Here is an 18240-nt window from a genome sequence, read left to right as displayed (position 1 = left end):
GCCAAGTGAGTCACTATTATAGTATTAAAATGCATGTTAAATTTAAACTTAAAGATATACCTATCATTATATACGAAAAACGATTCTGAATAGAAACAGCCTATCAGCCTATATCACAAAATACCTATATTTTTTTGTATCTTGATATATTTTTTTTGGTATAGCTTTTAAAATTCTTCATTTTACTTTGAGTAGGTATTACGGTAAGTAGTATTGATATAATTTTTTCCGAAAATATTTATTATATTATTAGTATTTAATTATTACAATGATATATATTTATACTCTAATTTAATAATTTAAACACGTATATAACTCGAAAATTAATATTATCTTTCTGTAAATACCGAAAAACAATAAAAATAGGTTCATACTTATTAATGTAAAATAAATAGATAATATTATCTTAAAATATAATATAAAATATGTCATTGCGTAGGTATAAAATTCATAATCATATGATATAATATGTAAAAATTTTAGTTCCACGGACCACGAATAATGTTTTCAAATTATAAAAAAAATAATGAAAAATTGTTATTTATCGGTTAAATAATAGTAATTTTGTCCGAATATAAATTTAAAATGTCTGTACAAAATAATTTTTTAAAAAATTTTTAGATTTTATGATTTTATTATGAACTATCCTATACTTTCTACTTCAAATTCATATAAAAATAAAATTACAAAAGTTATTTTAAATTGTTTTATATTCGAGTATTCTATTGTAGAAATAACGATGACTTAAAGATTTCTCAAAATGTATATTTAGAAATAAAAATTCAAATTTCAAGCTTGGTTTGGTCAAGAAAAATACTTTAGATTAATACCTATATTTTATAATTAATTAGCAGGGTATTCTCTTACCCTATACAGATTCCACTTTTATATACTATATTACTATTACATAGGAAGTTTAAAATCTATAATGAAAACGAAATTCCTTGTTAAAGTGCTTAAGTTAATCCGTTTAACTAACTCCGTTTTAGTTAAAAGCTACAAGCACGGCAATTTACCCTTTGACTCTCTGTACCTCTGTCTCACTTACTTTTAATTGAACGATATTTCACCAATTATATGTACCCTTTTACACATAATGTGCTATAATACCATACTCAAATAAATAAATTCTACCTAATAATACAAAGCGAATTATATTTACTCGAGAAACACATTGTATACTTCTAGTGATCTGGTATATACATTATTAAAAAATAAATTCTACAAACAACCATTAATCTCGCAAATTATGTTTTTTTCTACAAAACTGTATTTCATTCATATAGTTTGTATCGGATTAAGAATTATTTATTATCTATCGTGGTATCATGTTTTAATTATTATCATAAATAAAACATTTTTAACTACAGAAAATAATAATAAAGTGATTAAAATGTACACGTTTAATTATACACATTACATTATATTATATACTATATACAGTATAGTCTCTGGAATTAAAACTATACATATACAATATACATGTAATAAGTATTTAGGTCATGCGAATAAACATATTTTGTAATTAACTTCGAAAATTCGTCATTAATATACTTACCTAAGCATCAGGCACCCGTAGTAAACTATAGTTAATTTTGTCTTAACTAAACGTTAATAACGGCTATACCTACTAGAAATGTAATCTGCATAGACAATAATTATTAATTATAAATGTTTTATGCCGGGCTGCATGCAAAATGGATTATTTTAATGGACCAATCACAAGTTAGGTTTAAAAAATTATTAACTCACTATTTATTTATTAAATGTTAAGTTATAACTTAATATGATTAGGTACACATCCAAAATTAGACATTTATTTATATCTGATCTGCAGTGTCCACTATATAATAATAATGACTGAATTAGGTACTTATTATAATTTATAAAATACAACATACAAATAATTATTGCATCAAATCATATTACATAATACCTATATTACAATTACAATTACAATTTTACCAATATTCTTAAACAATCTATTAACGTTTTTGAAGTTTGGAAAAAAGGACTCAGTCCCCCTATATTTCCAACTACGCATTTTCTGCAAAGGATACATTGGTACGCTCAAGATAAATTAAAGATGAATTCAGAGAAAAAGAATATTTGTTAAATTTAACTCTAAAAATTTCACACAAAAATTTGAATACTCATTTCAAAATTATAGAACAATATGCTATAGTATGAAAGCGTAGTATGCATTTTTGTAGCAAAAACAAGCAAAAGCAATTTTGAAAATGGCGTAACAAAATATATAGCAAATTCGTAACAAAATGTTTTTTTTTTATAAGCATTAACTTCCGATGTCAACTTGACGGGCATGAATATGAATATCGCCATAATTTTAAGTTTCTATTATTTTAAAACAATTTACTTTATTTTATGTAGGTACTTACAATTTTTAGTACCTTCCTATTATATAATTTATTCAAGTTTATTAAGTTTATATGGAATACTCAAAATAACAAATATATATAAATAGTAGGTACAGTGGTGTATTCAGGATTTTGTCTTAGGAAGGGGATTAGCGGATTTATTCAGTGGTAATACCGAACTTGAGGGGAGCTCCAACCCTTCATCTCTTAAGTTTCCTTGAAATATAATAACTTATTAACATTTTAAATATAAAATACATTATAAAAATTGAATATCTAATACTTACCAATTACAAATGTATAACATGTATGTTATTTATTTTATGTATTTTTAAAAATATTTTAAAATTTTATTATCAAATATACTAGTATAGGTATTAGGTAATAATAAATATTTAAAATTTTACATCCATAAAGGTAACACAAAATCTAATTTCCTTTTTTTGAAATTCAGTTTCTCAATGACTTCATCTATAGTGTTATGAATGAATGGTGATTGATGATACTAATTGGGCATTTAGGGCCTCGGTTACTTGTAAAGTAATATAGGCTAGATAGACTTCTACATATACACTAGAGCTAATAGGCAATAGCTATTAGGTATAATTATTATTTATTATAACCGTTAAACAGTAAGTACCTATATGATTACAGACTATTCTATAACACATAGTATAAATATTAAGAACAGCTCATGTTTATTTTCTCAGAATGTTGATTCTTGGGCATTATTAATGATATGAGCATTAAATATTATTGAAATTATTGACGTCACTTATCGACGAAAACAGTAATAGTTCCCAAGTACTGCAACAATACAGCGTAATTTTTCTGTATTATAGAAATACTCATTTATGAACATATATTTCTTGAGATGTAAAATAATATAAAAAGAGGTCATGGCCCATGGGGGGCATCCATCACATACCTATATCACCACTTTTATTTGAAGTAAAAACTATAAAGAATGCTAAACAATTTTCATATAAATTTATGTTAAGTGAGATACTCGTATTACTCAATTCAAACAGAAATTATGTAAATATATAAAATGCTAATTTTCTTTCAATTTTTGTCACACTACATAGATCAAAATCAAATTGAAATGTTTACTCCCAACTCCCAAGTCTAAGTTTTATTAAGCCTAAAATATAAAATATAAATAACTTAATATATTCAATTTAAAATTTGATTGCAAGACAAGTAAAGATACTGTGGAAAAAACATTTTTGAAGTTTTAAAACTCCCATAATATCTTTTGCTATAAGCACAAATAATATAATACCTAACCTTAATTTAAAATATAAAAAAAATCGAAATGAACGTAGCGTTAAGCCGTTAAATAATTCAATATTCGACTGGAATTGTGTTAAAAAAATCGTTGTCGGAATAACAGCGCTGAGCGCTCAATGCTCATAGCTATATCAACAGTGTAAGACTTAAAGATTTACATTTTTAAGTCCCATAACTTACGGAGGCAGCTCAAAATAGTACATTAAAAAAACTATTAAGAAAATGAAAAACTTAAAACATTATACAGGCACGATAAATAAACGACAGAATGTGGGTCGTTTCAAATGATTATTATTTATTATATTATATATAAACTTGCCAACGTAGATGATTTCACTTACCTACTCGAGTTTGCATATTTATAGACTAAAAAACTTTATTATAATCAAAAAATTATTAGTTTATTAGTCGGGAAATGAATATTAAACAATAATAAATTGTGTCGAATAATCGAGAGTAACTCGACGGCGAATATACATCTACTACCAGTATACTACCTGTGTATGCCTATACAACTGTACTCGACTGCATGAGATAATTGAAACAAAATATAAATACACGTTATACAGGGTAGTTATCGGATAGTCTACGTTGTTGCTCAAATTCTCGATATATTTCATTTGAAATGTTCGTAAAAAAAAAAAAAAACCACATCAGAAATTTTTTCTCGGTCAACTATATGGCAACGTGGCTATACATATTTAACATGTAAGACTATCTAAAAAACACTTTTTCGACCCCGCGTTTACCGGTATACGACGAAGTGGACTGCAGTGACTTTCAGCACGGAAAACCACCCTGTATAATATACACCTATTTTATTACACATATTTATGTCCGGAATTAAAGTCTGCCGATGGAGTGGCAGAGTGCCGACCAGAACCGTCCCACGGGAACGAATAAAAACGAACAAATGCACAAAACACGGTCGGCGGTGTTTTTAATTAGAGAAACGGCGGCCTGTGTACACGCGATTCGCGAGCGGGAAAGAAGTCGCTGACGCGGTGATGATAACCCGACCGACACGATTCGCATAATCATATTAATATTCTAAATTATTATTATGATTGGCGGAAATGTTTTTCGCGGTAAACACTCCCCGGGGGTGGCTTGTAAAAGTTTTGAACTGGTCGAGGGACGCCCCTCGTGTACCATACTGTGCCGAGTTAGTGTGCGGTAGGTACACGACTACTACTGTTGTGGAGTGTGTAAAAGCACGCTTTTGAACACGGATCGCAGCGTGCGGCGGCGGGAAAGAAAAACCTGTCAAACTAAACGAATAGGTATATTATAATAGGATAAAAAAAAAAAAAATCAATAACTAGCTATTTGGAACAATAGTTGGGAGTAGGTACTTGGGACTATATTATATATATCATAGGTATTATTTTAGACAATTTCCGAGCATTTTTACCGAGAAAAAGAACATTTTTGAAAGAAAAAAGAAAGAGAAGAAGTAGGTGGACCAAGAACACCGTTTATGGAACAAATAATCGTTGAAGATATAGGAAAAACTATCAAAAGTAGATAGCGGTGATGGACGATACCAATGGAAATCCGCCGAAGTCATTGAACCAATTTAAGGATTGTAAAAAGAAGAAATCTAAAAACAAAACTAAAATTTAAGTTGTCTGTAAATAGCACAAAAAGAGACTAAATATTTTTTGAATTAAATTATAAATAAAAAAATACTTATTTCAATATTTTGTGAAAATTTAAAGTCTGTATGATCATTCCTTTTTAAATTACAACAGCAACTACAGACTAAATTATGCAGTTTTTCTAATTTTATCAAACATTTTATAATTTTGAGTTTTGACCACCTAAAATAACAAATAAATTAAATTGTGTAGCAATAACCACTCTCAAAGTTATAAATTTAAGTGTCAAATAATGATGACATATTGACACATAGGTATAAAATATAAAAATAAAAACTCATTTGTAATTCAATACATTCATCACTGTAATCATAATCTAAAATGACTTTTTTAGTACCTAGTAGGTTTAAAAAATTATTTTATGTTTTATTATTATTTATTGCAATATAAATTACTTATAGGTGATGTGGCAATTCAATTTACAAAGTAGTCCAGATACTTTATACTTTGTTTATAATATTCTTCATTCTTGCAATTCTTTATTAAATATATTTCATACAATTTAATGGTAGTATCCAAGTGCGTACAGTGTACACAAAAAAAATTATTTATATGTATATATATTTTTTTTGTCAGGGAGGTTTGTATATTTTCATACTTATATAAACCAACCTAACAAGAATTTTACACAATTTCAATTATAGTACTATTTATTTCTCATAAAATATGCCATTATTAAAAAAAAAGTTTTAATTATCTTTAAAAACGTGTATTTTTATAATATAAAATCTAATTTGCAAATGCGGCAATTAAATAATCCAAACTAATATTTAACAAAACTTATTTCCTGAAATTTCAAGGGGGGAGGGTGAAACCCTAAAACCCCCCTTGTATATGCGCCTAGTAGTATTTTCAGTTATTGGCATAACATGCACAAAAGGTATTCAAAGTAGGCTGTTGACTTCTCAGTAAACTTAAAGTATATTGTAAGGGTTGTACACGAAGTACACAAGTACTTAATAAAAACACCCAAGTTACTACTTGGTATGTTAGCATATTTGTAACCAAAACTCAATTTACAGACTAGCAATTTATATTTTGGAATTAATCAAGAAATAAAGAAGTATGAAAATTATTCATACTCTTTATTATCTCAATATTTAATGGTAAATCAAAAATGAATGACCACCTTCACTTATCACTAGGTTAAGTTAAGTTATAAATTAACTACAATTAGTAATAAATTAAAATAGGATAATTTGCTATTTTCGAACATAGATAGTAATTAAAAGTGTCTGAAATTCCATCCAAAATCCAAATATTTAAAAATAATTTTGGTCTGTCTACAAAATCAAAATATGTATACGATTTACTAATCAGTCCATGCAGTTTATTATAAAAACTTTACTTATACAATTTGTATTAAAAATAATTGTATTAATAATTTTAGTAATTACACTTTAATATCATTATAATGTTTAATGTAATATTTATGTTGCCAAAGGATTTGCATGAATTGAAATATATTGTATTTTCACATCAGTTAAAGGTTTAAAATTTTTTGAATTCACTGGCAGTTTTTCTAGTTCATCTATAGCTTCAAATCCATCGATTACCCTAAGAAAATTATAATATTAGATTAAGTCTAGAGAACAATTTTTATTAAATTTTGTATTACCTTCCAAAAACTGTATATTTTAAATCCAGGTTTGGTTGAGCAGCATATGTAATAAAAAACTGGCTACCATTAGTGTTAGGCCCATTATTGGCCATTGATATAGTTCCTCGTTCTTTATGCTAAGATTTTAATAAAATATTATTAATTATTATTATTTATTAAGATAATAAACATACAAATTGAAGTATAATTACTTTCAAATTTTCTTTGAATTCATCTTCAAACTTCCGACCCCAAATTGATGAACCACCTTTACCCGTATGTGTTGGATCGCCAGTTTGAACAATGAATCCTTTAATGTTACGGTGAAACAAACAGCCATTATAATAATCACTGGCACATAACGCTAAAAAGTTCTAATTTCCAACAATAATATTAATTAAAAAAATATTTAAACATTAATAAGTATCAAAATACATAATATATTTATTTACCTCCGCAGTTTTAGGACATTCTTCACAGAATACTTCAATTTTTATATCACCGACATCTGTATGTAAGGTTACAGACTGAAATACAATGATTACAAAATAAAATAAAATCATAAAATAAATACAATCAGTCTTTGGATTATTTTCAGTTACTCTTATTAGTACATTATTTTAAAGGACTGTACAATACTGCAATATACAATATTACGCTTATTGGATTATTATATTATACATGATAATTGGAACCAATATAAATTTATCAAAAAGTGTATTAATCCACAAACAGTCCTGTGATGATTGACTTACCATAATTCAGAGAAGACGAATACAATTTCTGGACAACATAAACAAATCTTTCAGATAGGTAAATACAAATTATGACAAATTTAAATTAACGTAAATACAAATTACTTTAACATAGTAACAAATAGAATCTTATAACAGGTAGTTATATTATTCTAGGTATTTTGTTTATACTGTTTAAAGTGTTTATAGAAAATATCTGAAAAGTGAAAAATGAATACTACAGAATTATCTACAATCGTGATTAGAATTCAACAAAAATCAACTATCCGTGATAAGAAATTATCAGTGGGCCCAAGATGGATATATAATATTATATCCATCTTGAGTGGGCCTAAAATATAATTATTGCTACTTAAACTTAACTTAATTATTGCATATGACCACGATTACAGATAGTCTACCTTAATCGTGCTTATGAGTTATGATAATATGACTTATGACTTATTGGTCTACTAATGTCGAATTGCCTAAGCCTAATTTACAATTGCATTTTAAAAACTAGACTATTTTTCTTTTTACCAAAATTTAGTATAAAATCTGATAGTATTCGATTCATACTTTCATAGCTATAACCATGATAAATAATATTTTATATTCTTTTAAATTTTGATCTTTAGATTTTAATTGTACTTGAAAATTGAAATTTTATAAATTTGTATTTCTTAGTACCTAGTACCTTATGTTGATACAATATTATACAAACTTTATTTTATACAAATAACAAAAAATCTATTTTACGGTAAATTGTTAAGCAGATGATTTTTTTGAAAATATTAATGAATCTAAATCATAATTTGAACTAGTGATTTCAAAATTATTAAATTAATAATATTCATTAAAGAAGTTTTAAAATACTATAACATCTATAACATATTATGTAATATTTAATCTAGTAGTTATTATACTTGGGCAATTTTTAATGAATTATAAAATGTTGGTTGATTAATCATAATTACATTAATGTTCAAATTATAGCCTCTATATTGTTTAAACCTACACAAAGTTAAATATCTATCTCAACAACTATTTGATAGTATTCTAATTTATATAGGTACGTCTAAATCAAAGTTTTCAAAAAATTATCTGCCAAAAATTAACAAGAAAAAGTAGTGGTTCTTATCAGGAAAAAATAAGTAGGTAAAACAAAAAAACATTTGGTATAAAATGGTGGGTGGTAAAAATTATGTATAAATATCTAAATATCTAACTATTCAAATTTCCCTATGTGAGTTGTTAGCATCATCAATCATCATTATGTACTTGTGGCTTGTCATCTGATTAACCATTCTCATTTTTAGAACACTTATTGAATAAATGAGAGCTGCTGTATATAATGCTTAATGTTTTTGTTATTATTCAGTCCATTTTTTTTATAAAATATGTAATATCAGACACGGAAATTTTTTTTATTGATAAACTAAAATCTTTAATAAGTAATACAAAACAAATACATATATTATATATATATATTCAATATAAGTAAAAGGTAAATTTAACAAACGTGAATACATAAAAGGTATAATATTAATAAATAATATATTATATTTAATATAATAAAATATTTAAATATGAAACAAAATTTTAAAATATTAAAATTTATTGTAACTTACAATAAAGCTATAAGCTAAAAGAAGAAAAATCTAAATTTTAATATTAATAAAAAGGTTTAAGAGAATATTTGGCACATATAAATAACATCATATAGGAATAATTATCACAACATTGTTGCAAGCACATTTAGCATTTTGATTAATACTCAACATAGTAAGTAAGCAGACTATTATATTTTAGTAATAAATATATTTTTAGACAGTTTTATTTCAACAATTCTGGATATTTTAAATAAATTTCCTTAATAATACAAACATCTTGGTCTTTTGTGCATGAACTGTCATCTGCAAGAATTTCTTGAAGGCAATTATTCAGATCTGATAATTTATGTTTTCGGTCTAAATATTCTGTATTAAAAATTACATTCTTACAAAGTTCCAAGTATGAAGTACGGGCCTTGACGTGATAAAACAAAACAATTATGAATTATTGACTGACAATTATGTACATAGTTAAAAACAAAAAATTTCAATTCATTACCTTTTCTTCAGACGGAATATTCAATAATTGACGTATAATAATATCAATTAAAACTTCTATATCATTAATGTAAAATAGTTTAGCAGTTTTTGAGTCAGCAAGAATATCATTTAACATTTTTTCAACAGAATTTTTTGGCTTTTTCTTCAATTTTAAAACTTGTACAGGATCTTCTATTAAAATGTATATTGTATAAATATATATATATATATTTAATCATAAATTAAATAACATTGTAAGTAGACAATTCTATTGGATTGATGTTACGTATCTATCAATAGTGTTATTAAATTTATGTGGTTAACATATATCTGCCATTGTTAGAAAATTGTTATACTTACTTTCCGTATTTAATAAAATCAACAAATTTTCAGTAAGTACTTTAGCATTGTTTCTCTGAGCTAATCCTTTTAAAGTGGTGTTTGATTCAATTTTTGAAAATTGAAGATTATAAGACAACAATAAATTTATCAAGCATTCAGTCTTTTTTTCATCATTAGGAGATTTCAGTTCATTGTCTTCTATATCACTTAGTATTTTTGTGACAAAGTCCACATTCATATATTCTGAAAAATTAATAATTATTTATTAGAAGCTTTGTAGATGAATCTAAATTAAATGTTTTACCAAAGCAAGAAATAGGTAAATTTTCTCCAACTGATAAAATGAGTGTTAGAAATTCAGCAAGAATGACTTGTTTGTTTAAATCATCATTGTTATTTTGTATATCTCTAAACATATTTCATTCCAAATAAAAATTTTTAACATAAATCAGTAAGTATACAAAATGTTTATAATAAAAATAAGCAATACATAAATATTAAATAATACATTTTCATTAACAATGCTAAAACATCGCCAATATATTATATTAGCCTTAATAATGTAGTAAAAAGTTCAAATATTTTACAATATTTGATTAATGTTTTAGATTTTAATTTTAATACTGTAAGCCAAGCCATATTATTAAAAAAATATTAAGAAAATAATGAAGTGTTTTAGGTGTACATAAGTCAAAAAAGATCAATAATATTTTAAATTTGAATGTGAGGTCAAATACTTATGGTTATGGACAGTTATGGTAAAATTATTTAATAAGTTTTTTTTTTAATTCCACTGAGTATGAGCATGCAAACAAATTCCCGTACAAATATAGTTCAATAAAAACAATTAATTATTAGTTAAAAATAAACTAATGCATAGTCATAAATAGGTATTAAATTATTTAAGTAGGTTTTAAATATTTACTAAAAAATAAAATAATTAAATAACAAATACCTTGCTAATTCCATTGGTAATATGGAATTAATTATAATTTCAACCACAACAAAGTTGAGTTTACATAGTTCTGAAAATATGTTAAGCAACTGTTTTTTAATCGCCCATCGTAATTCCATTTGGTAATATTCTAATAAACTATCAATTGATGTATATTGATCAATTTTTAAAATATGATTGATGACCATTGGATCTGCATTTTTCTATAATAAAAAAAAAATATAATAAGAATAATTATATTATAAAAGAATATAGGTAGGTACACTGTTAATTTTGTCATTGCTAGGATTCCAATCATTCCAAATTTTTATTTCAAAATGTAAAATGAAAAATGTTTATTCTAACTCGGAACTTTTTTAAATACTTTTATATGCCGATACAAAAATAAATTTTACAAAATCAATAGGTTCATACTCTAATATCCTGATTTTTAAGATAATAAATTAATTAAATCGGATAATAAAAATTTTAATTTTAATTTAAATATTAAAAAAATATTGAATATTATAAAAACATATTTTGCTTAATATGATCTTTAATAAAAATAAATCATAAATATTATACAACTATCATAAATATATTATAAAAAAAAATTACTTATTGGAATAAATGTAAAATATGTAATCAACACAAATCGTAAAATTATTTTTTTTAATGTTCAACTGATATAATATTAACATTATACAATATACTCAATTTAATAAATAAATAAGAATAATTCATTACCAAGATACTCGTGAGCTGTATTAAACAGTCTTCAATTTGAACATGATCGTCAAAGATTTGCCATGAACGTTGTTGTGAATCTTCTTTAATTGCTGTTAAGTATTCCAATAACTGTTGCATGCATTTTCCATCTTTGGTATTTTCCAAACATTTTACTGGCAATGTTGCACTTGTAGGAGGAAAAGCATCGATAATTTCACGTATACCATTGAGACTAGATCTTGCAGATTCATCAACTAGATCAGACAGATATTGTATCACAACAGAAACAGCTACTTGAGAAAAATTGTAAGACAATCCTGTATGATTTCTTACCTGAAAATTTTTTTTTATTAGTAATTAAAATTTTTTCAAGGAATTTTGAAACATAACAATTTGTTTAAACCCCTTAAACTAACAATTACTAAATATTATTATATTGCACACAATGTTAATTTTTATAATTTTGTCTTTGGATTTTTTTTTTTTAATACATGATAGTATTATAACTTAAGTTTTAACATTTGTATCAATGAATATAAATATTGATGTTGTAGATACTGTTTCATATTAGTTTAATAGTTTATATTATGTAGAAATAAATACCCAACAATTAAATGTTTAACATTAATTCGTACTTGCTGCACTACTTCATAAACATCTGGAATAGTTATCTCCTTTGATTTATTTGAGACACCTATACTATTTTTAGTTTCATCTAATATTTGGTCAAATACTTCAGATTGATTACCCTAAAAACATAATAAAAAACTTGTGTTTATAAATCTCATAATTTACAATAATACATAGATAAGTACCAGAGTTAAACCTTTAACCCACATTATTTAAATACCTAATTAAATTTATAAATGTATAAACTTAAAAAAACATTAATATTCAAAGTAATACCTTATCAACAGTTTTACATTCTATAGGAGTATCCAGTGTATTATAAGAAAGTTTTTGTTTAAATTTCTTTTGTCGTCTCAATAATGATTCATACAACTTATATTTAGCAGAAAAATTATCATTTACATCAAGTTTTTGTTGAACTGTTGACAGACATTTGTCTAAAAAATTTAATACATGAGTATCCTTTACCTGAAACCATTTAAATAGTCAATTAAATATATTATTAATAATAGTTTAATTTACTTACATAAATGGTTTTGACATAATTATATGGAACGTATCCTAAATCACCAGTATCGTTGATAACTAAACACCAACTCTTTTTATCAGCAACATCTCGATAAATGAAAAACTCATCATACATTTTGAAATCCAATGTTCTTTCTGAAGAGGTATCTTTGTAATCGTATAATGCTTGAAGCATTTCATAATCTAATCAATACAACAAAAATATTCCCAATTTATAATTAATGATAGTATTAATATTTATTTTAATTTAAATTATTGATAAAAAGTAATTAGGTATCAACTATTGTTTTATTTTATTGCAGGAGGATGTACACATAAAAAAAATATTTTATACCTTAATTTATAATATTCTTTAAACCACATTTTTAGTTTTTTTTTTTTTTTTTAATAGAAAGTAGGTATAATGACATTATATGAAGTAATTAAGTCTATAATTAAACTCTGAGCCATAGAAACTAAAATAAATTGCTAACTGTTTACCTATGGTATTTATAAAAAATTTAAAAGTAAACCATTAAAAGTTGTAATTTTATCTAAAAATTATAATTCAATATATTAGTATATTACTGTCTAATATTTATAGAGCCATAAAGACACTTTAAACACTAAAAATATTCTATAATAATTCTATAGTTGCAAAATAACATAATATATTATGTAACATGTAAGCAATAATACTGAACACTAAATACTCATACCCATAAAAACAATTAAAACAAAATATGTACATGATCATGTTGGATGGTTTTAAGGTGGAAACTGGGAATGTCTATTAATTATAATTTTGTCTATAGCTTACTGCTTTCTGATGTATCGTTCATTTTTGTCCTCGTAGAAATATAATACTATCACAAATCATTAAATTGTTTTGGGTTATAGCAATGTTGATGACAGTTAGTACTGGACAAAATTTTTTTTTATAATAATAACTGTAAAAAATAATAATTAACTCGCAATAAGTATTAAGTAAAATAAAATAAACATTTATATTTATTTTAAATGGACATTGGATATTTTAAGTATTGTGTACCTACTACCATTACCATTGCAAGTTGTAACCGATCGATTGTGAGTAGGTACTGAGTTAGATAATAAAAAGATAAAATTCGTAGATAAGACAATTGAAAAATATTAATTTAAATGTAAATCGTGATCGTGATAAACAACAATATGAAGATGAGTGACGACATAGGTGTCGAGCACGAACTAGTAGACAGTAGCCAGTAAGTATAAAAAAACGCATAGGTATAGATAAGTATAATCGAATTGCAACCCAACAGCTGATCTAAATGGTCGATCTTCATGAAACTTAGATAATAAACAGCTGATAACAGGCATTTATTTACTTACATAATTTAATTATTATACCTAATAATAATACATTATACAATACTTGTAGGTATTTTGTACTTTTAAATTCAGAGCAGATGAGTAGCGATTCATTACTTAGGTATAAAATTTTTTTTTACGCGTTTAATCGTGTAGGTAGGTAAAAAAATGCTTGGGTCTTAAATTTAAAGGGTAGATTTGTTTTGTTTCTAGTAGTAAATTGGATTTAGTTGTTACTTTTGTGGCGTTAAAACAAAAAAATTAGTATTTCTTACTATCTTTTTTAACAAAAATTCTTAAAAAAAAATTTGAAAAACGGAACTTTTTTACAAAATCGATTAGAAGATGGGGGAACAGAAAAAAGTTTCAGAGGAAAAATAGTACAAATTGGAATATTTTGAATAACACATATACCTACCTATAATCACTCTGTATGATATATTATGCACTCGTTTTAGGGAAAATAAAATAAAACTTAACGATTTCTTAAAAGCTATAGCTCAAAATATTAAGTTAAAGCGATAAAAATGTATTTAATTTTTTTTTTTACTTTTTTTATTTTAATACCTATATTTTTGTAACGTTTATATCATAATTCATTGCATATCATACAGAGTGATTACTGATTGGGTATATTATGTGTTATTTAAAATATTCCAATTTTTACTTCTTTCTTGACTTTCGATTGAATAACTGTATAGATTATAGAGACTTATAATATATTATTTATCAAATATCCAGTGACGTATTTAGGGGGGGCTTGGGTCCCGGGTGATAAATTTTTAGGGGCGGTTTTGAGAGCATTTTGCTATAATACGGTATACCTAGGTCATTTAGGTGATAAAAAAAAAGTAATGGCACTCAGATAACCTAGGGCGCAAAATTCCTAAATACGTCTCTGTAAATATCTATATTCTAAGCATTTTCTTAATATGATATAAATATAATTTTAAAAATATTTTGGATTTATTTGTGCTATTAAAAGACATTAGATTTTTTTTTACTCATTTAACATTTTAGATTAGATTTTTACATTTGATTTATGTATTATAAATTATAATATTTATATTTATAATTAAAAGAGCTTGAAAATTGAATACTTACAAATTACAAGGTTTGCAATACCCAAGTTAATTTTATCACAGTTGGAAAATATTTAAAAAACATAGTTACAATTTTTTGTTTATAAGCGTTAAATTCAAATTTTTATGAAATCTTTCAAAATCACGAAAATGTGTAAATTATAATACTGTTAAAAGTTCTTAATTTTTACTCTTAACACTAATAACATTTAAAAATTAATACAATATTATTTATAAGTTTTTGACGAAATTTAAAAATTTTATTTAAAATAATATACCTACAATTAAAAAAAAAATTTGTAAATTTGCAAGTGATACTATAATTATTCATTATTAAGTGTTTGAAATTATATTAATCAATAGATAAAAAAAAAATGCTTACTCGTTTAGTATACTATAACGAATAACAGATTATTGACTCATTATATACATCGAATACGCTGCAGTGAATTTGGAATTTGCTAATAAACACAAGTACACTAACACAACGAACAGAACACAGTAACTCAATAATGCACTTAACGTACAATTGTATAATGTATATGTTATTGGAAATTGAAATAGTCAGTATATACTATAAGGTCTAAAACTATAGTAGTCTTAGGATTGTAATGTAGAGATTTAAAACAGTCAAATCTACATTTTTAAGTTAATACATTTTAAATCGATTTACTATTAGTTTATAATAACTTACCTTATCGCTTATAGGAAAATAATAAAAAATTGTACCATTGTATTGTAATACTACAGAATAGAATAATACATACATAAATAGATTAAAAAATGTACCTATTTCATATTTGTACAACACGCATATTATATTAAGATACTCTCATGATATACTATGATCTTCAGTACAACTCTTGAGAATACCTATATAATTAAAAAAATGATATACTAATGTATTATATATTTACATAATATTTATTAAAGCCACAAGTTTCCCTATATTATTATGGTAAATACTAAATAATATTAATTACGAATTTACGTCCTACTGGTTAGGGTACTATTAAAAAAAAAAGTGTTATTGTGAAATAATAACTGTTGGCTATGCAAACCTAATCAATTATCCGAGAATTTTTTTTATAGATTTTTAAGGAAATACTAAAAGTATTTCTTATCTTTATTTTTTAAAATTGGTATGTACGATGTACCTACCTATATATGTATCCTCACTCATTTCTCAGCTTAGACTAACCTTAGACTGCTGTATTGTAAATATATATGGTGAACGACTCAACGTGTAGGTACTTATTATTTAGATTGTTTCTACAATAATAATTAGTATGACATCAAATTTAATATACATATATATAATATATATTCATTGACTTAGATTAGGTAGGTAATAGATTAATTTTTATATTTTTTTTTCAAAATTATTTACAGTTAGGTAATGATAAGACTAGGTATAAGACTTCCACATTTATTTGACTACCTATTCGTTTTTAGAATTACTTTTCTTTCATGGTTACAATAATTCATAGATACACGTAAATTTGTTAAAGGCATAAATAATGTCTAGGTATTTCTAATTGTAATTTTGTAAGTTAATTTGCTCATCAATGACAGAAAATACAATTATACCTAGTTCCTTCAGATTTTCTTTTCTTTAGAATTAAAACATAAATTATTTTTACAGCGATCTAATGGTTAAAATAAAGGCGATTCGAGCAACTTTGGACACATTGAAATTGCTGTTACTGTGTTTTTGTGTCTCCTATATCAGACAAAGTAATATCTTCAGTCAACCGTTTTATTTGATTTATGAAACGGAGAGCCAACAAATAAAATTTATTTCTGTAGATCTCTTTAGTGGGTCTATCGTCTATTCGTCTGTAGTCTGTTATTAACCCCAATAATAATTTCTAATAAAACTTTAGTAGTTTTATTTGTTGTGTTCGATAAAAATTGATGGTAGTGTTTACTTCAAGTTTAGCGTTTTATACCTTTTACCTAGGTACTGTTAATTGTTATTACAAATAATAACGAGTCAGCAGAACATGTACTAGGTGTTTAATAAAAGTTTATCATGACTTGATTCGAATGAAGATTTATTATTTTTTAATAATGCTATTTCACAAATAACATACTTACACTTAACAGGTCTTCTTTAATTAAATTTAATATTCTTAAATCCTGGATATTTTTCCAAGAAAGATTTTTACGAACAACACTTTGGTTTCAATGCTTACCTTATTTTTCCAGTTTTCAACTTTAATTGTAATTCTATAATATTATTACATAGAAAACTTGTTTAAATCTGTGATCTGTTCACATTCCTCTTCACAATAGATATATTGTGTTCGAATGTGTCTATATGGTAATATATGCAACTGCATTGTTTTGAATTGTATCGTTTGTATTTGAAGTTTCATCATAAATTAATAAATTATTATTGAGTATAATAATTAACTAATTTTTCAGCAAAATACTGTTTGATAAATTAATTTTATTGATTTTACTCAGAATAATATAATTTCCATGATCCACAGTGATTAAACCAGTTAATATGGAATTATGGAACTTAACCTAGGTTAGATAACCTGCATAAAACGAAAGTTATAGTTGTAGAATTCTTATCTATCTCAGTGATTTCTGCAAACTTTTCGAAACCATCGTGGTATTGTGGTAAACTATTGATTATACGAGTAGAATAGACCATGAACATAATAATAGTAGGAATAGACTGTTCATGAGACATGAATCAATGGACAATGCATAACTACAGAATAACGTGTACTACGTACCTGCGACTATTGAGAACCAATAAGTTCTCATGAATAATTTATAAAATTAGTTTAAGACTAATCGACACACTCGTAATTATAATTTATAGGTGGATATTCTGTGAAATAAACGGCGATAAAAAGGGAAAAAGCATGCAACTATAATCGATAAGTA

The 18240-nt window shown here is 25.0% G+C and overlaps 2 protein-coding genes across 7 annotated transcripts; both read right to left on the bottom strand.

Annotated features, from left to right (window-relative positions):
• Positions 1–6640: 6640 nt before the first annotated feature.
• On the bottom strand, positions 6641–7906 carry LOC126549235 (peptidyl-prolyl cis-trans isomerase-like 3). The gene is made up of 5 exons (XM_050197874.1): positions 7688–7906; positions 7385–7459; positions 7145–7306; positions 6951–7069; positions 6641–6889 (listed from the first exon to the last, which is right to left on the bottom strand). The coding sequence occupies exons 1-5, from the start codon at positions 7688–7690 to the stop codon at positions 6763–6765; spliced, it is 486 nt and encodes a 161-aa protein (XP_050053831.1). The 5' UTR covers positions 7691–7906; the 3' UTR covers positions 6641–6762.
• Positions 7907–9135: 1229 nt separating this feature from the next.
• On the bottom strand, positions 9136–14155 carry LOC126549005 (NCK-interacting protein with SH3 domain). Of its 6 annotated transcripts, none has more exons than XM_050197255.1 (11): positions 13953–14155; positions 13722–13851; positions 12921–13105; positions 12671–12862; positions 12400–12513; positions 11783–12097; positions 11057–11259; positions 10406–10509; positions 10120–10344; positions 9779–9951; positions 9136–9694 (listed from the first exon to the last, which is right to left on the bottom strand). In XM_050197255.1, the coding sequence occupies exons 2-11, from the start codon at positions 13741–13743 to the stop codon at positions 9503–9505; spliced, it is 1725 nt and encodes a 574-aa protein (XP_050053212.1). In that variant the 5' UTR covers positions 13744–13851; positions 13953–14155; the 3' UTR covers positions 9136–9502. The 6 variants fall into 6 exon arrangements, with proteins under 6 accessions (XP_050053212.1, XP_050053338.1, XP_050053294.1 ...); XM_050197381.1 differs by having other exon boundaries at positions 13722–13822; XM_050197337.1 differs by having other exon boundaries at positions 13957–14155.
• Between the last annotated feature and the right edge of the window lie 4085 nt (positions 14156–18240).

Source organism: Aphis gossypii, chromosome 1 (assembly GCF_020184175.1).
Source record: "Aphis gossypii isolate Hap1 chromosome 1, ASM2018417v2, whole genome shotgun sequence".
Lineage (NCBI taxonomy): Eukaryota > Metazoa > Arthropoda > Insecta > Hemiptera > Aphididae > Aphis > Aphis gossypii.
Note: the sequence above shows the minus strand (reverse complement) of the source record. Positions and strands in the feature narration are given on the sequence as shown.

Bases quoted from the DNA above. Each gene is read 5' to 3' on its own strand.
- LOC126549235 (XM_050197874.1), bottom strand. The intron at 7,307-7,384 runs GTAAATAAATAT...GTTGGAAATTAG, and splicing joins AATGTCCTAAAACTGCGGAG to AACTTTTTAGCGTTATGTGC. The intron at 7,070-7,144 runs GTAATTATACTT...TTAAAATCTTAG, and splicing joins AATTCAAAGAAAATTTGAAA to CATAAAGAACGAGGAACTAT.
- LOC126549005 (XM_050197255.1), bottom strand. From the start codon at position 13,743: ATGAACGATACATCAGAAAGCA. The intron at 12,098-12,399 runs GTACGAATTAAT...AAAAATTTTCAG, and splicing joins TTTATGAAGTAGTGCAGCAA to GTAAGAAATCATACAGGATT. The intron at 11,260-11,782 runs GTAATGAATTAT...TTTTTATTATAG, and splicing joins TACAGCTCACGAGTATCTTG to AAAAATGCAGATCCAATGGT.